At 38.1% G+C, this 24894-nt stretch overlaps 1 protein-coding gene and 1 long non-coding RNA gene across 3 annotated transcripts; one reads left to right on the forward strand and one right to left on the reverse strand.

The window, feature by feature from the left end:
• Positions 1-777: 777 nt before the first annotated feature.
• LOC309500785 (uncharacterized protein) lies at positions 778-24535 on the reverse strand. 2 transcript variants are annotated; one of them, XM_082172507.1, is made up of 3 exons: positions 24083-24534; positions 3014-3292; positions 778-2389 (listed from the first exon to the last, which is right to left on the reverse strand). In XM_082172507.1, exons 1-3 carry the CDS (start codon positions 24243-24245, stop codon positions 1431-1433), a joined length of 1401 nt encoding a protein of 466 aa, XP_082028633.1. In that variant the 5' UTR covers positions 24246-24534; the 3' UTR covers positions 778-1430. The 2 variants fall into 2 exon arrangements, with proteins under 2 accessions (XP_082028633.1, XP_082028634.1); XM_082172508.1 differs by lacking the exon at positions 3014-3292 and having other exon boundaries at positions 24083-24535.
• Positions 13908-16105, forward strand: LOC309493711. Its single transcript, XR_014204038.1, has 2 exons — positions 13908-14820; positions 15366-16105. It is a non-coding gene; the product is annotated as an uncharacterized lncRNA (long non-coding RNA).
• Positions 24536-24894: the final 359 nt, after the last annotated feature.

The following is a 24894-nucleotide window of genomic DNA, read 5'->3' on the forward strand; positions in this document are numbered from 1 at the left end:
CCTTAGGCTTGCTCAGCTGGGGATATTTTGGGGATATTTAATTTAATTTTATCAATCAATAAATTCCACTAGAAACAAACCTTGTTGTATTATTTTAATTTAATACTATGAAGCTGCTTTGATACAATCTGTATTGTGAAAAGCACTATACAAATATACTTGACTTGACTTATTTAATGGGCATTGGGGGTATTCAGACACCTATAGGGGGCAACACTGAGCTAAAAAGCCACCCGTCTGTAGAGCCTTTTACACTGGTACATGGGGTAACTAAGGGCAACTAAGTCACAAAAACAAACTATATGTCCATTCTCCCATTAGGTGAATGGAGTTCTCTTTCCTGGGGGATCCTTGACCCCCGCTGACCGGTCCCAACCCACGCCACCATCCACACGGACCCACTATTTGTCCGATTACCCACTATAGCGGGCAAATGTCCCATTAACCCCCACTGACCTCTCATGTGATCATAAAACCTTTACACCGTGTCCTAACCAGACGCGGTGCGATAAGATTCCAGCGACAAATAATTTGTCTGTCCACACTAGACACAACGCGACTGCGAGATGCGTCAAAATCAATCAAAACCCACAGCCAATCAGAACAGTGTGTGGGCGGAGTCTCACGGCAAGTGGACAGCACCAGAGTAATCTTGACAGCACTCGACACACATGGAAAGTGCAATAAGCAAACAAGGCTTTGTGGCTTTCAGAAATAAAAAACATTCTTGATTCAAACAGAATCAGCAGAAAATAAAAATGGACAACACAATTTAGATAAAATGAGTAAAGAGTTTAATCAATAATTACATGAAGCAAATACAAACATTAAATAAAAGTGAAAGTGAATGAGACAGATCTCTCTCTTTACTGACTTACAAGAGCCAAAGCATCTCAAGAGAAGAAGAAAAGTGTCCAATTTCAAAGATACATGCAAGTTAATCTTGTATTTGCATGGAAGAGTAGAAGTGGAAGATAAACTAGATGTTCTGATGAAAAACAATGAAGAACGAGTTAAACATTTATTATCAGATTCATGTCTCTCTTAAAAGTGTTATGGCCTCTTCTTCAGCTCCTGAACTTTGCCTTCAAAATGTTTTTCCAATGTGAATTTTCTGGCACTCTTTCAGTTCATCATCTGTAGTAAAGGACTTCAGCACTGAAACACACACCGCCGTGTCTTTTCTGCTGTAATATTACTAATGAATCTTCTCCTTTGTGTGAATCTTCAGGTGTTTCTTCAGGACTGTTAACCGCACTGATCACAGTTAAATGGTCTTTCTTCAGAATGAGAAGATGTGATTTTAGAGAGAAAGCCTGAGCCGCTTCTTCCCAGTGTGAACTCTCATGTGAAGCTTAAGAGATGATTTGTGTCTGAAACTAGTTCTGCAGTGAACACACATGTGTGGTTTTTCTCCAGTGTGGATCCTCTCATGTGTTTTCAAACTTTCTGATCGACTGAATCTCGTCGTCACAGTGTGAACACTTGTAAGGTTTTTCTCCAGTGTGAATTCTCTGGTGTAGTTTTAAATGTTCAGCTGTAGTAAAAGTCTTCTCACACTCAAAGCACATGTACTCTCTCACACCAGTGTGTATTTTCTCATGTCTTTGTAAATTTTGCAGCAGTGAAAAACTCTTTCCACACACAGAACATGAATGCGGCTTCTCCTTCGTATGAACTCTCAGGTGTGTCTTCAGGTGTGATGCCCTAAGAAAAGTTTTATCGCATTGATCACATGTGAACGGCTTAACTCCAGTATGAACTCTCTTGTGAACATCAAGATTTTTTTTAGTTGTGAAACTGTTTCCACACTGAACACACATATGTGGCTTTTCTCCAGTGTGGATCGTCTTGTGTTCGGTCAGATGTGTTTTTTGAACAAAACTCTTCCCGCATTGATCACATGTGAACGGCCTCTCTCCAGTGTGAACTCTCATGTGAACATCAAGGTTTGATGATTGTGCGAAACTCTTCCCGCATTGATCACATGTGAACGGTCTCTCTCCAGTGTGAACTCTCATGTGAACATCAAAGTTTGATGATTGTGCGAAACTCTTCCCACATTGATCACACTTAAACGGCTTCTCTCCAGTGTGAACTCTCATGTGAATCTCAATACTTTGTTTGGTTGATAAACTCTTTCCACACTGAGTGCAGGTTGTAGATTTCTTGGCTCTTCTTTTCTTTAAAAATGTATTTTTAGTCTTTGAGCGACTCAAAGGTTTTTCTCCAGGTTTGACATGATGTTCCTTCTTCACTTCACTCAGTTCTTCTCTCTCCTCCTTCACTTCACTCAGTTCTTCACTCTCCTCCTTCACTTCACTCAGTTCTTCACTCTCCTCCTTCACTTCACTCAGTTCTTCACTCTCCTCCTTCACTTCCATCGGGTCTGACATAAAAGAAAAAGGTTTAATTTAATTTTCAGCACATCAATAATTCAAAGAGAGAAATATGAAAGTGAGCCGTGATGTAATAGCAGAAAGTACTAGAAGACAATTGCTATAAAATATTATGATATATCTGGTGTTGGTTTCATTCACTAATTGCATAAATGAGGTACATTGATATTTCAATTATTATTTTTCAAGACATTATAGGCACAAATCACATTTCTGAAGTGAGAAATATTAAATATATTTGATTAATGACACAATTACTTAATGTAATATTAACATTTATACAATAGTGCCTAGTGGTGTGCAAATCTCTTTTTAACAAGGTAAAACAATTCTCCCAACGTCTGAATCCAATGTTGTGGTAGAAGGTTTTCTGCATGCTCTGTCTTATCGGTGCACAAAGTAATTTAATTACAATTCTGTCAGCCAAATAATAATCTAAAATATATACACTGTATTTAAACACAATGTTGTAAACTATATTAGAAGATGTCTGACATTTTGCTAAATTAGCAGCAAACAAAAGTTTAACTGCATATCTAAAAGTGATGAAGTGATGAATGTTTCTAACATGAATGTTTTTCAGCATCATGAATGAATGTAGAATAAACACCAACCTCTTTGTTCTTCAGGATCTTCAGTGTGTTTCATTCTGCAGGATTCTGGATCACTCATGTTCTCACTGTCCTCTTTAATAAACTCAGTCTTTGCAGATTTCAGCTCTTCCTGATGCTCGTCTTCACTTGTAGCTGATGGGAATTTACAGCATTTATTGGAGAATTGCTGTGGGAGGAGCTTCACTGATGATGTAATTGTTGTAGGAGGAGCTTCACCTATGATGTGATTGCTGTGGGAGGAGCTGCACTGATGATGTGATTGCTGTGGGAGGCGCTGATCTGCCAAAATCAAAAATATATCAGTTTAGAGACCTGCACGGGTTCGGGTACCCGACGGGTGACCCGCAAATTTTGCTCAAACGGGTGAGAAATATTCAACTCGGATACGGGTGCGGGTCGGACACGGAGGAAACACGGGTTTAAAACAATCACGTGCAAACGTAAAAATATATGCATATTTTTAGGAAAACATCTACAAAAATATGCCTGTATTTCAAGTTGATAAAATAATTTAACCCTCTGGGGTCTGATGTGTTTTTGGGGTCCTTGAGATGTTCTGACATGCCCTTAACATTTGTGCTTTTTTTCAGTTGCTTATAAACATATTAATGGCAAAGGTGTAATAACACTCTATTTAGCACAAACAGGGCTATCATAATATGTGAGCAACATGTATGTATTTTTGAGAAAATAATGTTTATGTATGGTTATTGAAAAAACTAAAAACTAAAATTTCTGAAATAAGGCCACAAAACACATACTATATATGTGTCAATAAGACTTCTGAATAATGCATTTTGTCGCCAAGAGTTTTTTCTTCAAAATGATGTGAAAATCATCCTACCTAACCATTCACATAAAACAATACATTGATTTAAATTTTGTAACACACTTTTTGTTTGGAAAGGCAATATGCGGGTGGGCGTGATTCACACCTGAGGAGACAATGGGGCCCGCATAATGAGGCTGTATAATTAATTAGCCTTTCATTCAGGTGTGTCACTGAGCCACGAGAAAGAATGCAAGGACAAATACAGTGAGGAAATTAAGTATTTGAACACACTGCTATTTTGCAAGTTCTCCCACTTAGAAATCATGGAGGGGTCTGAAATTGTCATCGTAGGTGCATGTCCATGAGACATAATCTAAAAAAAAAAATCCAGAAATCACAATGTATGATTTTTTAACTATTTATTTGTATGATACAGCTGCAAATAAGTATTTGAACACCTGAGAAAATCAATGTTAATATTTGGTACAGTAGCCTTTGTCTGCAATTACAGAGGTCAAACGTTTCCTGTAGTTTTTCACCAGGTTTGCACACACTGCAGGAGGGATTTTGGCCCACTCCTCCACACAGATCTTCTCTAGATCAGTCAGGTTTCTGGGCTGTCGCTGAGAAACACGGAGTTTGAGCTCCCTCCAAAGATTCTCTATTGGGTTTAGGTCTGGGGCTCGTTCTTCGTACGTCGCTAACTCAGTTAGCTGGATTTGATTGTTGACGATTTGGCATGATCTTGGATTGTTTGGTTCTTCGACGCTCATCCTGGACTTGCTGTCATAGCAACAGGTGCGCAAACTTGAACCTGCTCGGGAGCAGGCTTATTTCATGTAAACAGGATTAGATCCCGGCTTCATAAGCGGAGCTGATATGGGAAGTCCAGCGCAGCGCGATAGTGCACTTTCTGAGATTGAAATTTTTTTCTCGTGACTCGTGAGATTGTCGTTTACATTATTAATTTGTTGGAAACGCACATTATTTTCGACTTGTCGGAGTCGGGCTTTAACTACAGCACAAACTGTTTGCATTGCCCTATGATTATTTGCGAGTGGCTCTTTCCTTTACACTATTGGAGCAGAGAACTTGATGGAAAGTGCTGTCTGTCGTGTCATTCGGAGTTTACCTGGCGCTTTTAGGTTTAAAAAACAGTTTTAGGTTTTTAAGACCCAATGTTGTAAAGCAGTTTTTTTAAAGCAGTTTTTTTTTTTTTTTTGGCTATCATTTTTTATGAAGATCATGCAATCATGACCATGCCGATTACAGTATGTCACTCAGGCTTCACTAACGTGATTGGTACCATAGACTATAGGCTTCCATAGACTGCCATCAAGGCCTCAATGAAGGGGATTATGTGAACAGAAAGGGGGTTCACAATGTAAATGTGCAGCCCAGTTACTATTGGGAGTCTTAATATTCCAGATTAATAATATTATATCAAATAAAAAAAGTCAGTTGACTAAAATCTTCCATATCACAAATGTGAAAGCAAAATGGCTAGGATCTGTGCATGACTTAAGAATTTTCAGAGATTCACATTTATGCACATTATTTGAAAGTGGTAAGAAAAGTTCCACAATTAAATATCAAGCTCACTGTATTACATACACTTATGCTGATCCTAACAGAACTGCATTTCTTCATAGGTGATTATGACATGTTCCTGCCTGCAGACAGGTGTTTTATGACCCCATTCCCTGACCCAAACCAGTTACAATGCAGTAGCCAGGACAAGGGCACACAATGAAATGAACTTTGGCTAACTAAAGGGAAGATTTCAGTGTCTGATAAGTCTGAGGTTTGCACACCTGACAGGGCCTGTGACATTGCTGCATGTGCCATATTACACAACATTGCCCCAAAAAAAAAAAAAAAAAACTTTTCATTATAATATAATGAAAAGTTTAATAAAAGACCACTATACTTAGTTCCTTGAGTTTTATTTCAATTGTTCTTTGTAAAGAAAAGCCAGTGTTCAAGTGCCTGCAACAAGAGATATTAGACACATGCCTCATGCAACAAATAAAAAGGAAAAGTTGTCTATCCACTGCCCACCTGTAGGCCTATGTCTCCTCTGTCTGTGCAGACTCTTCTGTAGGCCTTTCTGTAGATGTGGAATCCTGCAACTTATATTGCTGCCATAAAGCATACAAGTATAAATTAAGTAAAGTTATTTATGCACTTGCAGGTAGGCTAGTTCCTCCATATGACAGTTATCTGAGAGGGTTTATTCACTGTCCAGTGAAATGGAAACAAATGGACATTACAAAGTCTTATACTTTCTTTCCTTTGGAAAGTTATAAAAAAAATGTCCACTTACTGCACATATTTCAGCCACCACTTTATTGGGAACAGATACAAGTGTTGGTGTATTATGTAAAAGTGCACAAAAGAGGAAAACACAATGTCATTACAATGAACTACACTCTGGAAAAATATTTTTACATTAATATAAGTTTATTAGTTTTCACTTTCACAAGTCAAAGCAATTCATCATTACTCAAGATTTAACAGTTGAAATGACTATACAGCCTTAATTTAATGCAGCAAAAATTATTTTACAGTGTAGGCTACTAAGATCTTTTCTTCTTTTTTTTTTTTTGCTCAGCCTTTTTCTTGGTTGCTTTTATAAACAGCCAACCATTTATTTAACAGTGTCTTTTATAAAAGAGACTATAATATAACAAAAAAATTACCATTATGTAGAATATTTTTGTACTTCACTTTTGTTTGTTCCCATGTTCTAGTGTGGTGACTCTGACATTACAATGAACAAAGTAATTATGCAATTATTCAAATACAAAAATATAGGCTAATAAGTGATAAAAAAACATCTAACATGGCCACTTCTAACGGATTTAAATTGTCTGCTACTTTTTGCCAGCCCTCTCTCCTGGCTTTTGCAGACTTTGAGGTGTTCCCTGGCGTTTTGCATTAAAACATTAAAATTCCGAATAAACTTCGACTATTAGTTCTTGCTCTGCTGCGGAGAAAAACTGTGCGCGCTCTTTGGCCACGCTGAACAGCCAATAGCAGCGTTGCTGATCAATGTTTCTACTATCGATACATGTCCCCTTTTAACCCAGCGCATGAACGCGCAATTATCTCAGATAACTCAATCCAGCGATACTAATCCTATCCGGCAAGTGTGTTCGAAGAACCGAGTTAGCCAGATCATGATTAGCACGATGATATTATCTTGGATGTGTCATTTGATCTCGGATGTAATAAGCAACGTACGAAGAACGAGCCCCTGGAGACTGGCTAGGCCATGCCAGAACCTTGATATGAGATATTACAGAGCCACTCCTTGGTTATCCTGGCTGTGTGCTTCGGGTCATTGTCATGTTGGAAGACCCAGCCTCGACCCATCTTCAATGCTCTAACTGAGGGAAGGAGGTTGTTCCCCAAAATCTCGCAATACATGGCCCCGGTCATCCTCTCCTTAATACAGTGCAGTCGTCCTGTCCCATGTGCAGAAAAACACCCCCAAAGCATGATGCTACCACCCCCATGCTTCACAGTAGGGATGGTGTTCTTGGATGGTACTCATCATTCTTCTTCCTCCAAACACGGTTAGTGGAATTATGACCAAAAAGTTCTATTTTGGTCTCATCTGACCACATGACTTTCTCCCATGACTCCTCTGGATCATCCAAATGGTCATTGGCAAACTTAAGACGGGCCTTGACATGTGTTGGTTTAAGCAGGGGAATCTTCTGTGCCATGCATGATTTCAAACCATGACGTCTTAGTGTATTACCAACAGTAACCTTGGAAATGATGGCCCCAGCTCTTTTCAGGTCATTGACCAGCTCCTCCTGTGTAGTTCTGGGCTGATTTCTCACCTTTCTTAGGATCATTGAGACCCCACGAGGTGAGATCTTGCATGGAGCCCCAGTCCGAGGGAGATTGACAGTCATGTTTAGCTTCTTCCATTTTCTAATGATTGCTCCAACAGTGGACCTTTTTTCACCAAGCTGCTTGGCAATTTCCCTGTAGCCCTTTCCAGCCTTGTGGAGGTGTACAATTTTGTCTCTAGTGTCTTTGGACAGCTCTTTGGTCTTGGCCATGTTAGTAGTTGGATTCTTACTGATTGCATGGGATGGACAGGTGTCTTTATGCAGCTAACGACCTCAAACAGGTGCATCTAATTTAGGATAATAAATGGAGTGGAGGTGGACATTTTAAAGGCAGACTAACAGGTCTTTGAGGGTCAAAATTCTAGCTGATAGACAGGTGTTCAAATACTTATTTGCAGCTGTATCATACAAATAAATAGTTCAAAAATCATATATTGTGATTTCTGGATTTTTTTTTTTTAGATTATGTCTCTCACAGTGGACATGCACCTACGATGACAATTTCAGACCCCTCCATGATTTCCAAGTGGGAGAACTTGCAAAATAGCAGGGTGTTCAAATACTTATTTTCCTCACTGTATATATATATACTCACCTAAAGGATTACTAGGAACACCTGTTCAATTTCTCATTAATGCAATTATCTAATCAACCAATCACATGGCAGTTGCTTCAATGCATTTAGGGGTGTGGTCCTGGTCAAGACAATCTCCTGAACTCCAAACTGAATGTCAGAATGGGAAAGAAAGGTGATTTAAGCAATTTTGAGCGTGGCATGGTTGTTGGTGCCAGACGGGCCGGTCTGAGTATTTCACAATCTGCTCAGTTACTGGGATTTTCACGCACAACCATTTCTAGGGTTTACAAAGAATGGTGTGAAAAGGGAAAAACATCCAGTATGCGGCAGTCCTGTGGGCGAAAATGCCTTGTTGATGCTAGAGGTCAGAGGAGAATGGGCCGACTGAGTCAAGCTGATAGAAGAGCAACTTTGACTGAAATAACCACTCGTTACAACCGAGGTATGCAGCAAAGCATTTGTGAAGCCACAACACGCACAACCTTGAGGCGGATGGGCTACAACAGCAGAAGACCCCACCGGGTACCACTCATCTCCACTACAAATAGGAAAAAGAGGCTACAATTTGCACGAGCTCACCAAAATTGGACAGTTGAAGACTGGAAAAATGTTGCCTGGTCTGATGAGTCTCGATTTCTGTTGAGACATTCAGATGGTAGAGTCAGAATTTGGCGTAAACAGAATGAGAACATGGATCCATCATGCCTTGTTACCACTGTGCAGGCTGGTGGTGGTGGTGGTGTAATGGTGTGGGGGATGTTTTCTTGGCACACTTTAGGCCCCTTAGTGCCAATTGGGCATCGTTTAAATGCCACGGCCTACCTGATTATTGTTTCTGACCATGTCCATCCCTTTATGACCACCATGTACCCATCCTCTGATGGCTACTTCCAGCAGGATAATGCACCATGTCACAAAGCTCGAATCTTTTCAAATTGGTTTCTTGAACATGACAATGAGTTCACTGTACTAAAATGGTACAGATCTCAACCCAATAGAGCATCTTTGGGATGTGGTGGAACGGGAGCTTCGTGCCCTGGATGTGCATCCCACAAATCTCCATCAACTGCAAGATGCTATCCTATCAATATGGGCCAACATTTCTAAAGAATGCTTTCAGCACCTTGTTGAATCAATGCCACGTAGAATTAAGGCAGTTCTGAAGGCGAAAGGGGGTCAAACACAGTATTTGTAAGGTGTTCCTAATAATCCTTTAGGTGAGTGTACATATATAATTGGTTCACAGTTGTTGTTTTTTCCACAAATTGTGCTTGCAAATTGTATAATATCCAAGGTAAACATTTCTAGTAATTGTGCAGTTAATTGTTCTCATACTGTATTTTCAGATTTGGAATATATTCTCTACCCAAATGTGTCACTAATAAAGCATAATGAAATTATTTAAAGAGAAGGCTTACTTGACCTTTTAAGATTTTGTTTACATCTATCCTTGTATATATATAGTTCACAGGTTTGCATGGATCGCCTTACATTTGCGTTTGAATAGCGCGCGCTCTCCGTGGGCGGAGTCACATTAAAACTTAATGAGCTGAGATGAGAACGACTGACATCTCTCTCTTTTCATACATATTACATAAACTGTGAATATTTGTTTTTTATAAAAATTACTTAATTTAAAAGAAGATAATTCAAGCTTCATGCCTGTATGCCTGTTTGACTGAGAATTCGCTGAGTTACAGTTCATTTTCGGACGCGTTTCAGAATGGACTACACTGACAGAGAGCAAGCAGAACTCGCATCATGTTTATTTTTCTTTATTTGGCAAAAAGCACAACACTTTGTTTTTATTGTGAGTATACACAAAAATAATACACACTTAACAGGATCAATTGATGTATGAAACGTGTATGGAAGATCAAAGTCAACAGAGTATTAAGAGTCTCTATTGCACTGATAAGGAAAAACGCGAGCTGGTATCGCCGGCGATACCGCCGACCCCAGGGGGTTAAAATCCAAAAAAACGTCATAACCGCGTGCGCGATCTGCTTGCAGTCGGCGAGATGGATGCTGAAGAGTTGAAGAAAAGAATAGCTAGGAGATTGTAAAGTTGTCGACAATACGTTATCAAAAATCAAGTCCAGTGTGTGGGAGAAATTTTGAGATATCTGAAGAAAACGATATTGTGAAAGGATTTGCTGCATGCATTTTCAATTCAATTCAATTCAATTCAAATTTATTTGTATAGCGCTTTTCACAATACATATTGTCCTCAAAGCAGCTTTACAGAAAGTGCATTTCAGAAATGTACATAGAAAAATACAGTTAGTTAATCATGCATTAATTTAGGGCATAACATATTGCCGGCGTCGAGTCGTCTCGTCACGGGCGTGGAGTTGTCTCCTCACGGGCGTGGAGTCGTCTCCTCACGGGCGCCGATTTTCGTGTTGGATAGCCGCAAATGTGGAACTTTATCGAGGAAGCACGCAGGAACTGTGGTAACAAACCAAGCAGTTCTATCGAACAGTATTTTTCACATTTAACACTGTTAAGTATGTGTGGTGTGCAGGGTGTGTTTGAACTAGGGATGTCAACGATTAATCGACGATCGATTAATTGTCGATAATACATTTAATCGATACAACTTATCGATCATCGATTAAGCAGGTCTAAATGCGCGTGCGCGCTGCTCAACCGCGAAACATGTAAAGCCAGCGCGCCGGAGTTATGTTTGGGACCATTTTACACCTTCATCATGACTATAAGTTTGCGTGTGCATTCGCAGCCTTTTGTTTTGTGCAAATGTAAGTTGTAATACTGTTTATTTTCTGTAGGCCTATCTATATCTGATTGATCTCATATTGGATGCATTTGGTTAGGAATTAACTCTGTAGTAAAGCGTCAGCTTCAGCGCGAGCAGCTCAAACGGCAGTGCACGACTAATAATGACTATTGGGACTGTAATATTACATAACATTATAAAGATTACAATATTGTAATAAAACATGGGTTTAGTTACCGTGTCGCGTTGCTCCAGGAAGACTGCGTCCACAACATGAGTAGTTCTGAATGAATGGCACGTAACTTAGTTCAAGTTCACTTGTGCATGAATTTGCGTCATTTTGTGCAGATATAATTTGTAATATTATGTTTATTTTGAATATATCTGATTAATCTCATATAGGATGCGTTTCTTTTAGATAAATAACGTGCTAGCAAAGTGCTCCAGTTTAACGGTAGCAGATTCATTCAGCGCGTGCAGTTGTTCCAGGAAGAGCGCGTCCACAACAGTCACACATTCTAAGCGCATATGAGGCGGCGTTGGTGACACGTTGTATTAGTAGTTATATTTGATTATTAAATAATTAATTTAATTATCAATCACATCGAAATATTTTACAATCCTACTAGCCCTTTATTTATATTTAAAACCATTCTAATTGATTTGGTGAGGAACATAGCGTTTTGAGCAGCATTTGCAGACACTGTCATGCTGTCATAGCCACTGCAGTAGACGCATATCGCAGTATTAAGGCTAACGATTAATCGATTAATTGATCGTTAATTTAAACGACGATCGATCATGGGAATTTGTGAAAATTGACATCCCTAGTTTGAACCCAAAATTGTCAGATGTAGGCTAGACAAAATTGCGTGGCAGAAAATAGTGTTGTAGCCGCGTCTGTTATTAGGCTACTCAGTTTTGTTGTAACGTTAGCCATATTCTTCATGTACCGGCCTTTTGACGCGTCTGTTATTAGGCTACTCAGTTTTGTTGTAACGTTAGCCATGTTCTTCATGTACCGGCCTTTTGACAGATTCGGCTGAAGTTGACCTTGTGTTAATGGTTGTGTAATAACTTCTGTATGACCGGGCAATAAACATTTTTGTAAGTGTGTCTATATTATAGACTCTATAATGTGATAGTCTAAACCAGTGATCTCAAACTCAATTCCTGGAGGGCCACAGCTCTGCACAGTTTAGCTCCAACCAGCTCCAACTCACACCTGCAAGGAAGTTTCTAGTAATCCTGAAGACCTTGATTAGCTGGATCAGGTGTGTTTGATTAGGGTTGGAGCAAAACTGTGCAGAGCTGTGGCCCTCCAGGAACATTTTTCCTGTGTGTCTATATTATAGACTCTATAATGTGATAGTCTAAACGGATTTTATTTCGGTTGCGGGTCGGGTGGTCGGTTCTATTTTAAGCGGGTTGGGTCAGGTGCGGATTTACAAAATCGGACCCGTGCAGGACTCTGTATCAGTTAGTGAGTGTTTTTAAACTAAATACACATCTGTAAAAAATCTGTACATCATGTCTTTCTGTCCATCATAAAGTAAGTGATGCTCATTCAATTCATAACCCTAAAATGATTCTCCTTCTTCATTCAAATATAGGCATATTGTTGTAGAGTCTGTCACTTCATTAAAAATCAATCTTGAAGTCTTGATGCCAGAAAATAACTTTACTATCCAAGAAATTATTTTATCTAACAAAGTCGAGTGCTTTTGCAAAAGCAACTCCAGAGTCCAGTATCAAAAATATATACACCTCAAAGGCAGGGCTCCAGACTAACTTTTCCACTGGTTGCACTGGTGCTACCAACTTTCTCAGTTGGTCGCACCAGCATATGATTTGGTCGCACCTTTTTTTTTTTTTTTTTTCTACATGTCATGGGATTAATCAATGCATGCTGATGAATAGTGGTCTTAATCTGCAAACCCTAGTTTTGCACTGATGTAAAAAGACTGACAGTGACACAAGACCTCATGTTAGCAAAATGTTTTAATCTTTTAACTATCAAATAAAAAAACTCTCAAAAAAACTATTAAAAAACATGTACACTACCATTCAAAAGTTTGGGGTCAGTAAGATTGTTTTAATGTTTTTCAAATAAGTATCTTCTGCTCACCAAAGCTGCCTTTATTTGATAAAAAAAAAAAAAAAAATATTGTGAAATATTATGACAATTTAAAATGACTGTTTTCTATTTTAATATATTTTAAACTGTAATTTATTCCTGATCAAAGCTGAATTTTCAACATCATTACTCCAGTCTTCAGTGTCACATGATCCTTCAGAAATCATTCTAATATGATGATTTGATGCTCAAGAAATATTCATTATTATCAATGTTGAAAACATTGTGTAAAATTTTTATCAAAATTCGTTGATGAAAAAGTTCAAAAGAACAGCATTTATTTAAAATAGAATATTTTCTAACATTATAAATGTCTTTACTGTAACTTTTGATCAGTTTAACTCATCCTTGATGAATAAAAGTATTGATTTATTTTATTTATTTCCCCCAAAAAATTAAATTAAAATTCTTACTGACCCCAAACTTTTGAACGGTAGTGTTTAATGTTACAAAAGTTTTAGATTTCAGATAAATGCTGTTCTTTTGAACTTTAACTTTTGACTTGACATTCAGTAACAGTTCTCACTGCAAACAGAGACAATCACACAAACGAACACAAAATCGTTCAGGTCTGAATGAACTCGACATAATCTCCTCATGCTCGCTGCTGCTGCACTTAATGTTTATTTCAGTAGGAAGACGCCAGAAAAGACGCACAAGTAAAGACGCACAAGTATCGCTGTGATCGATGGAAACAATACAGAAATGAGTCTGTCGCTTAATCAAACTGTATAAAGTGTGTGTGATGGTTGAGTAAATATGAGAAATACCGTGAACTGCTCTCCTCACCTCAGGCCGCCAACGGTCAAAGACGCGCCAAATAGTAAAAAGGCCATTAGAGCTTATGGCATTGAAAGCAGGTGTGATGATGGTGCATAAAGTAGCACCCTTTTTCTGTTGTTTGTTATAGAAAAAATATTGTCCTCAGGCACCGTTTTATTTTACTTTAATCACATTGTATTTTTTGACTTTGAATGATTATGTCTCATTGTATTGTTCTGTTTAATGGCATTTATTAAAAATAATTATAATAAAAAACTAAGAGGAACCAAATACTGTTCATAATGACAAAAAAAAATCAATCACACAAAAATCAATAAAACATAACTTATTTTTATTCGAGTTGCTCTCTTTCTGCTGGTTGTGTAAAGCTGTGGTGAGATGGAGACAGTAATCATTTCAGTTTATTTTGTAAAAACTGCGTTGTTTAAAGTTCATAGTATTGTATATCATAGTATATACCACAGTGTAGGCTATACCACATAATAAAACACATGGGACAAACATGATTAAAACTAATAAATGCAATATGTATAACATTCATACACCTATAGTAGGGGTGCCCAATCCTGCCCCTGCCGATCGACTGTCCAGGGGTGCGTTTTCCGTACAACGACGTAACTCGCTGCTTAACCACCATAGTACAATGCATCATTGAAGAAACCAACTAGCTAATCACGACTGTTTCCTGAAACCATACTGTCGCAAAGTGGTCCTTCAACCACGTTGGTTTATGACGGTGGAGTAATAACTTCTTTTAATGAAAATGTTTGCGATCAAATTAACGGTAGATGTTTTGATATAAATTACAGACATGACATCTGAGGACTATTTCTCATTTTCCTCAGTTATTTTGCTTTATTTCCAGATTCAATCATAGGCTCGTTCTTACTTAGTAGAGCACGTTCGCACATGCGCAGTCTTCAAAAACGGTGCTTGAGGGCGTTTTTCCACTGGGTTCGTTTGCTGCGGTCCGAACCCGAGTGCGCTCGTTCCCGGCGCCCCCCGCAGCGTTGGTCTGGTTTCACACCGAACCCAGGTGCGTTTGCAGTGATCTTACGTCATCGCAAACGCACACGGAAAATGCATGGATAATACAACTCGACTGAGCATAGCTGTAATTTGTCTGTTTTTGTGGTGCTATTATGCACAACATAGTGAGAGACATCACCTCTTCAGTGTCCCACAACGTTCCCCTGCCACTCATGGTTGTCGTGTGTGAGGCAACAATGATATCGACAGTGATACGCATGCGCGGGATACTATACTTCCTGAACAAGCGCGCACCCGAGTCCGTGTTGCTTGCACATTAACGCGAACCGCGCCACGGTTCGGGAGCAACCGAGCTCAGACCACCTCCTCCAGGTAGTCTCGGGTTCGGTACTCTAGTGCGCACCCGGGTCCGATGACAGCGTTCACATTAGCGATTTTTCATGCGAACCGTGCCCCGGTCCGCACTAAACTGCCAGTGTGAAAGCGCCCTTAAATCTCTTTACAAACTCAAAGACGTAAATTACATTTGTATGTATTCTAAATAAAAGACACAGGTTGTACTGAATGTCAGCTTGCTTATATTGCTCAAGATAAGGATTTATTAAGTCCACATGTCATGTCATGCCACAGCTCGAGAGCTGTCGTTCCAACCACTCAACTCTGTGATGCTGTTTGCGAATGTTCGTTTGAACGATGGTTTCGGGAAACACCGACTTGTTGAACTAAGCTGATAACGACGGAACTTGCGACCCTAGCTGGCTAACGACGCTTTCGGGAAACGCACCCCTGCACAGTTCATCTCCAACCCTAATCAAACACACCTGAAGCAACCAATTAAGGTCCTCAGGATCACTTGAAAAGTAAAGGCAGGTGTGTTTGATTAGGGTTGGAGATGAACTGTGCAGGACAGTCGATCGGCAGGAGCAGGATTGGGCACCCCTGACCTATAGTAACTACCTCAATTGAGAATTTGATTTAAAACTGTCACCGCCAATGGAACAAATTATCTTTTGTAAACGTTCTTTTAACCAAACGGTATTTGCAGCCGACGCCCCGAAGGAAGGGCCTCAAAGCAGGAGTGGAGGGTCTGAATATACTGCTAAAGCCTTTTTCTCCATATAATGTGAAAACAGCTCTTGCAATGTACTCTGGTTTTGGCCAGTAATCTTATTCGCTTCGTTAATTACTCATTTTACTGTCTCATTGTTAAATTTCCATACCATGCAGTGTTTCCCCTATAAATTTTTCCAGCAGCGGTGCTGTTACGTGCCGGAGGTTGTTACCAAGCCGCTCGCGGGGGTCCGGGGGCATGCACCCCCGGAAGATTTTTTTTTTTTAATAACCCCTTAAACCATGACTTCTGGCAAGTTTTGTGGATAGAAATGGACATTTTGAGACATACATTTTGAGGCTCAAATGTAAGAAAGGGGCAAATTATATATTATATTAAATTATATTATATAATTATATTATTAAAATAATTATATTAAATTAAAAATTATATATATATATGTGCGATTAATTCATTATTTTTTTTATCAATTCCCAGCCGTAATATATATATATATATATATATATATATATATATATATATATATATATATACATATATATATATATACATATATACACATATATATATATACATACATATATATACAGTGCTATGCATAAGTTTATACACCCATGCTAAAGTTGACTAAAAAGAGGAATAAAAAATCTTTTGGAAATTTAACTTAATGCCTTCATTTAAAAAATGAGGAAAAATCCAACTTTTGGATGTCCAACACCTAGGGGTGTCCAAACTTATGCACCATGTATTTTAAGGAAGAACATTTATTTATTTACGATACACTATTCATTCACAAAGAAAATTGGTGTCCTTAAAGGTTGGATTTTTCCTCATTTTTTAAATTAAGGCATCAAGTTCAATTTCCAAAAGATGATTTTTTTTATTCCTCTTTTTAGTCAACTTTAGCATGGGTGTCTAAACTTATGCATAGCACTGTGTATATCTATATATATATATATCTATATATATCTATATATATATATATATATATATATATATATATATATATATATATATATATATATATTACGGCTGGGAATCGATTAAAAAAATAATGAATTAATCACACAATTTGCTGTGATTAATCGCAATTAATTGCATTTCCTCCAAACTTGTAATCATCAATATTTAAATGTAGAATCACTAATTAAATCAAACACACAAAAAAGGGGGAAAAAAGAAAAATGTCCACACAAATAGGACAGAAAATAGCCCTATATTAAAATATAAAACATCAATATATTATTCTTCATTCAGTTCTATGCAACATACTCAGATTTAACAGATTTATTTTTTGACTAATTATCAAAATAAAGAATAGTCATACAAAGCTATTATTACCAGAGTATGTGATCAGAGCAGGTAATTTTACCATGTATGGTTATACCAGCTCAACAAACAGAAATCTACTACTGAGAAATTTCACGTTATTTGAGCATTGTTTGCTTTTCCAGTGCATGATCGGTACATGATTGGAGCGTTTGGGCCGTTAACCACAGAGCAGAACGCGCATCGCAAACACGGAGTGGAACATTGAGCAGAGAGCGCAGTGCGCCGACACACACACGAAACCGAGAGCGCGGCGCAAACACCGAGCGGAAAAGACCCGCACGTGAAGTTAGGAAACTAGCTGTGCGAGAATGAAACCTGATCGCCGAACACGGAGGAGCGGGACGGCATATTTTCCATAGACAGTAAAAAAATGGACACAGCGACCCCATAGACTTCAACGGAGAAAAGTTCGTACCGCTTTCTCCTTTGCACAAGCGTTTGCTCGCTCTCCCGTGGCGTCTGTCGTTGCTATGCCAACCATGAACAGAGGCGCGCCTGAAAACCTTTTGATCTGTCCATGCTGAAAACGTGCGCGCCGCGTCGCTTCTATTATGAGCGCGCTTGCCGCGCGCCCACATTTGAAATATCTGCATGTGAACGTGAATGTGAACGGCCCCTTTTATGGCAACGTGACCATACCTGTCAAGTATCCCGTTTTGGCCGGGAAAGTCCCGTATTTTACCCTTCTTTCCCGCCGTCCTCCCGTATTAGTATTTTCCCGTAAATCTCCCGGTTTTTAACCTTATTAAAAATAATAATAGCTACGGGCCCGGACGGAGTAAAAAAAAACAAAAAAACATTCCTAATCTGAGTCTGTCAGTAGCCTCGCTATAACTGCCACCTGCAGTAGCCTACTACAGGTACTGTAGGTGGCAGTTGTCGCGAGGTTAGTGTCTGAGGTCAGATGATGAGTGACAACCCTTACAGTCTTTCAACGCGGGAAAAAAACAGAAGAAAAAAAACAGAGACGGATGATGGACGCTACAGAGACGGAATGGCACGCACAGATTTTCCCTTATTTTCAAATCCAAAACTTGACAGGTATGAACGTGTGTAAGTGAATGTCGTGATATTATTGATCATGTGAAGATTTTGCAGCGGCGCTGAAAATCCAGCGGCGGCGCTGCGCCGCTGCTTAATACATTGTAGGGGAAACACTGCCATGAAACAATATTATAAGTTAAAATACTTTCGATCATCGATCTATAAACAATAGTTCGGATCCTCCTATCAATGGCAAGATTTCTTAGACCTAAACGCTATCTTGTTTTCTTATGTTTATGGTCCACATTTTCCTGGAATGAGAGTTTATCATCAATGATTGTACCTAGATATTTAAAATTGGGCCAGCTGTACATTTCTTATTTTGATTCCCTCAGCATAATTCCTTTGTCTTCTCAATGTTCAGTTGTAGATGACTGTTGTCAAACCATTGTACAAGATTTTTACTACACTCAATATAGGTTGAATTTTTTATTTTTTGTCTGTTTGGCAATAAATTAAAACCAAGTCATCTGCATATTTAATTAAAGTGAGATCATCCCTGTTGCATTGAAGTTCGTTAGTATAAACAGAGAAAAGCAAAGGGGATAATACACATCCCTGTGATAACCCTGAGTTTTAAACTATACAATCAGATGGAATTCCAGTAACACAGACTCGTTGGGGTATATTACTTAAAAATGTCTCAATCCATAAGATTAGTCAGCTGGGCAGATGACGTGACGCATGTTTTTTCTGTAATCAAGTGTAAATGTTTACTGAACTGCATTTTTCAACTAAAACAACACATGCCAGTGGGGCATAGAACATAATTTTATTTCAATATTATGATTTTGGGACGTAAAATATATTTGGTGTTGTTCAAATTTCAAGGTGAATAGCAAAATGTCCTGCGGTGTGACTGTAACATTGATTACTCATCAAATGTAAATATTAGTAAAATAAAGCAGATATGTTTGGAGCAGCTAATAAATGCCTTGGCATTATTTTGTATGTATTTACTTAATTAACTTAAGTTTTCAAAATGCTAAAAAGTACTAAAATAATATTTACAGTACATTTAGTTTTGAAACAAAAATGCTGTCCTGCAGTGTGACATAGGATATTAGATTTTTGTACTGGCAGTTACATGGACAGCCATAGGGGTCCTTTAGTCAAGCCCCCTACCAGGAAGTCCCCCAGATGTTTGGATGTGCTAAGGAGGTTAAAATGTGAGTGTTAATCTCTTATTAATTTGATATATTTCATAATTTCTGTCAGACCATGAACGTGTCCATTTTTGATAGTCCTGTGGTGTGACTGATCTAGACTGATCTAGTTCGAGAAAAAAGAAAAATATTTTTTAAAAAGAATCATATTCAGGTTTAAAACAATGAACTTATTCAGTTACTGTAATGCCCAAGGTCAGTCTTGTATAGCAATTACTCAAAATGGCTGCAAAAGTGAAAAAGTCCTGTGGTGTGACAGCCCGTCCTGTAGTGTGACATAATTAAGTCAGATGTCTAGCTAGATTTCCGTCTGTTATGTTTGCAATATTAAACATAAATATAAATATATCTCTGTCTCTCTATATATATTAAACAAATATTGCAAATATTATATACAATATACCTATATTATACATATATTAAACATAAATATATATCTGTCTTCATTATACATAATATACCTATATTATACATATATTAAACACAAATATATATATATATATATATATATATATATATATATATATATATATATATATATATGTGTGTGTCTTCATTTGTTTGTTGTATGTGTATGTTAACAGTCACTGATCATTGTTTTTAAAGTGATTTGTCAGTTTTTAGGCATGAGCAAAGAAAGGACAAGGAGGTACAGGGAAAGGTTAGCACATGGTGAAGTCAAATTTCTCTTGTTCACTGGAATCTTTGTTCAAAGAGCTGAATTGATGATTTTAACATGCTTTTAATTATTTTAGCATGATTTTAATGACTTTCTCCTGAGAAACAAGATATTTTTGTTTAGTCTTTTAAGTTAAAAATGGGAATGAATGGTCTTTATGACTGGGTCAGATTTGACGCCTCCAAAATGTTAATTATTCAGTATGTCTTGTTTACTATGTTTTTAGTTCAAATTCATACACTAAGTAATAAGATTGTACTGATATGTTGCATTTTCATTAATGTTCAAATAGAGATGCAAATGAATTTGTTTGTTACAAAAATATTCAATAAATTTCACCATAAATGTTCATACAGTGTCTCATTTCGTCCTGTGGTGTGACGGGATGTCCTGTGGTGTGACATCACTTCAAACACAATTAAACGACTTTTACTATGTTAAATAGCTTAAATGATTATATGCATTTGAAAACATTGCATAATATAACTATATAAAAAATAATAAACATTTTCAAAAAATATATATAATTTTACACAATATTTCCACTGGAGTGACTGGTAAAAGATGGCACAAGCAAAGAATACAATAGAAAAACAGCTGTGAAAAAAATAATATGCAGAATTTTAATGATCATTCTTTAAGAATACTTGTTAAACTTAAAACATACCTGATTTGTATTTGAAATTAATAATATTTCAATATTTGAATTTTATAGTAATGTCATGTCACACCGCAGGACACATTTTGCCTGGAGCTGTGAGAAAAGCTTAATAAATTACATAATGAGAAAAAAAATCTGCTAACCTCTAAGGCCCCGTTCACACTGCAGGCAAAAGTGGCCCAAATCTGATTTTTTGGGGGTCAAGTGACCAGGTCAGACTTCTTCAGAGGTAGTGTGAACACTCAAATCTAGCCCAGATCTGATTTTTTCAAATCAGATTTAGACCACATACATATGTGGTACTAAATCAGACCCAGATCTGATTTTTTTCAATGCGGCCGCAGTGTGAACAACCAAGGCGGATTTGATGCGACTTTTACGTCAATCTACGTCTACATTTGTCACAATTATGCGTCGGTGATGAAGCCCTAGACACAACAGACATAGATAGTAGCCTAACATTAAAAACTTGAGAGTGAGGTGTTAGACCTAATTAGTAGCCTAAATAGGGAGATACTTCAATTCAAGCTAAACTAGAAGGATCCTACCGTAACCGCTCCGTTTAAAAAAAAAATTCACACGAAATGGAAGAACGGGGACACAGGATAACGTGGCTGCAGTGTCAAACTACGCATCCACACAGACCTCTGTAGTGAATTTGCAGCCAAACCTGCAAAAGGCAAAAATAGCCAATTTTGCTCTCTTTCTCTTCGTTCTTCTCCTCCTCAGCATCTGCTCATTAATGTTACGGCTTCCATTACACAAACATGTTTAAATAAATGTGAATATGCTTACTTCCTCCATAACCTCCCGAACTTTAGTGCAACCGCGTGCTGCGTCTGATGTCATTGTTATTGTTCGTTTGCGCATGCGGGTTAGTTTGAAACCTCAAACAGTTCACACTGCAATCAGATATAGGTCACATTTTAAAAGGTAATGTGAACAGCCAATCAAAAAATCGGATCTGAGCAAAAAATCAGAATTGAGCATTAAGACTTGCGGTGTGAACGGGGCGGGGCCTAACAGTTTCAAAAACAACAGTATTTGAACTTTAGAAATTCATACAATTCTCAAGCAATTTAGAACTTTGTTTAAAAAAATGCTGTTTCCCCCTTATTTGTCATCTACCCAGCTACATACAACCTAATCTCACAATCTTTCTTTAACATTTGCGGCTGTACAGTGTTGAAGGCTGATTTAAAATCCATAAAAAGCATTTGTTTTATCTAAATGGTGCTGGGCCTTATGAAGTAAGATCAGGGAGGCATCCACTGTGCTCCGATTGGGCATGTAAGCAAATTGTAATGGATTTACAGAACCATTAATTTGTGCTAAAAGTTCTTTACATAATAAACGCTCCAAGCACTTGCACAGAACAGATGTAAGGGCAATTGGGCGAAGGTCTTTAGGAGCTCTGGCATAAGATGTTTTAAGTACTGGGATAACAGTAGTGTTTTTCCATGCTACTGGCACAAAACCATCATCTAAAAAGACCTGAAACAGCCTAGCAAACACATGCCCAAGTTGTCCTGCACACTCTTTTAGAATAATACCCTTAAAGGTGCTCTAAGTGATGCGACGCGTTTTTTAGGCCCAAACATTTTTTGTCACATACAGCAAACATCTCCTCACTATCCGCTAGCTGCCTGTCCCCTGAACACACTGTAAAAAAACGCGGTCTCTCTAGACACCACAGGCTCCACAAACGGCAACAAAAACAAACTGGGCTCACCCGCACCACGAAACACAACAAACAGTGCTCCGGCCAATCACCGACAAGAAGCATTGGAGGGTGGGGTTTGGGGGGTTAGTGCGCGTACACATGAAGGGGGTCACGACCAAACGACACACGACCAAAGAGACGACGTTTCGATGAACAAATTGCAAAGAAGAGGGACAAGGATAAGGAACGAGGATAAGGAACGCGTGAAGTCCCGAATTTACATCGGAAAAACCTTCGAAAGGTGGCGAGAACTCCGCCGGCAGAAGGGCTTCCAATCCGACATAGTTGCTCTGTTTTTGCAGAACAGGTAAATCCGTCTTTCTTTCTAAACTGACGTTCATGTTCGCCAAACCAACACAAGGATGTAATTAGCTAGAACTATGCAGTCAGAGTTAACTTTGGTGAATACAACATATATGTTTCAGCTAGCGATCAATCTCTATTGTAAATGATCAAGCAAATTCACAGTAGGTCGACAATTTGTGTGAATGACTGTTTTCATCCACGGTTTGTTATGAATTTGATTGTTCATTTATAGGCTATTGACAACTTTGACTAAATGTGTTTACGCCGCCGCCGTTGTTTATGCTCACTGGGACACGCGAAGCTAACGTTATCTTGCTATTATTGCGTCCTTTTATGGGAGCTATAGTTATAACCTCAGGTGGCGAAACGATTAAGATAATGTTTATCTTTTTCTGCATTCTGTTCTGCAATATATAAAAGCTTTATCTAACTTGGCGACATTACACATTGAATGAAGTATCAGTAAAACTTAACTTTGTTTGTAGTGACTATTTTGACTTTCCTTTATGCCGGAAGGGAGGGGAGGAGGGAGGAGACGGGATGAGGAGGAGGGAGGGCCTAGCTAGCCTCCGTTTTGTTTGACAACAATTCGAATGTCAACAAGAAGTTACGACTCCCGGGATCGCTTAGAGCACCTTTAAGGCCGTCTGTAGCCTTATTTGGTTTAATTCTGCAGAGCACTTTGATAACCTCCCCTACCTCTATTCTCATCGGTTCAGATTCTGTCAGAGTAACATTATGCTCAATACCTACATTATTGTCAAAACGTGAATAAAAGCATTTAAATGATTGACAAAGTTATGGGGGTGATCATCAAACAGTTGTTTAATACTCTCCATTCGTCTCTGATATTATCTACTAGTTAAAATGCGTACCCTATTCACCTGTAGTGTCTCGCCTTAATTTCCTATATATATATATATATATAAGCTATTTGATAAATGTCCAACATTTTGGTAACATGCCTGCAAAAATGTTTAACTTCATATAAATGTAAAATAAAACAGCTATAATATTTAATTTGACCTGATTTTGACAAAAATTATGAGAGTTTATCAAACTTCCCTTTACTGACCATTTGTTGAAAACGAAAAATTTTATAACAATAATAATAATAAGAAAAACTATAACCATTTTTTAAAAAAGTAATGAAGTGCTTGAATGTTTCTAACATGAATGTTCTTCAGCATCATGAATGAATGAAGAATAAACACCAACCTCTTTGTTCTTCAGGATCTTCAGTGTGTTTCATTCTGCAGGGTTCTGGATCACTCATGTTCTCACTGTCCTCTTTAATAATCTGCAAAAAAAAATGAATGTCAGAAAAGAAATATAAAGGTAGGCTACAAATTAAAATGGCAAACTTGAGATCGTTTCCCATCAATTCCCCTCACAGATCTCAAACTTTAACTTTTAACTTGACACTCAGTAACAGTTCTCACACAAACATCGAGACAATCACACAAACGAACACAAAATCTCTCAGGTCTGAATGAACTCAACATCCTCATGCTCGCTGCTGCTGGACTAAATGTTTATTTCAGAAGGAAGACGCCAGAAAAGACGCACAAACTATCGCTGTGATCAATGAAAACAATACAGAAATGAGCCTGTCGTTTAATCAAACTCTATAAAGTGTGTGTGATGGTTGTGTAAATATGAGAAATACCGCGAACTGCTCTCCAGTCTCCTCACCTCAGAAGACTCTTATTCTTCTTCTGATATTTGCGGTAGACTAGACGCTACAATGGCGTATTGCTGCCCTCCTCAGTTCATTTGAAGAATTATCAGATTTAACAGAATATATATTTAGTCCAGTTCGGTGCAAAAAAATTTGAGAAAAAGTTTTGTTCTCATAGTCCTTAGTACAAAGTAATGATTTTAATAAATAACTTCAGCTTCCGACAGCTCTGAGTACATGAGACTTCTCTCTGTAAGATGACATAAACAGTCCATTAGTGGCTCACAGTTTCTACTTCTCCACATATGCCTGTTTTCCAACCATCCTTCCTAAATATATATTTATATGG

Source organism: Leuciscus leuciscus (genome assembly GCF_965113295.1).
Source record: "Leuciscus leuciscus genome assembly, chromosome: 1".
Taxonomy (NCBI): Eukaryota; Metazoa; Chordata; class Actinopteri; order Cypriniformes; family Leuciscidae; genus Leuciscus; species Leuciscus leuciscus.

Bases quoted from the DNA above. Each gene is read 5' to 3' on its own strand.
- LOC309500785 (XM_082172507.1), bottom strand. From the start codon at position 24,245: ATGGGAAACGATCTCAAGTTTGCCATTTTAATTTGTAGCCTACCTTTA. The intron at 3,293-24,082 runs GTTGGTGTTTAT...TGATTTTGGCAG, and splicing joins AGATCCTGAAGAACAAAGAG to ATCAGCGCCTCCCACAGCAA. The intron at 2,390-3,013 runs GTTGGTGTTTAT...CTTTTATGTCAG, and splicing joins AGATCCTGAAGAACAAAGAG to ACCCGATGGAAGTGAAGGAG.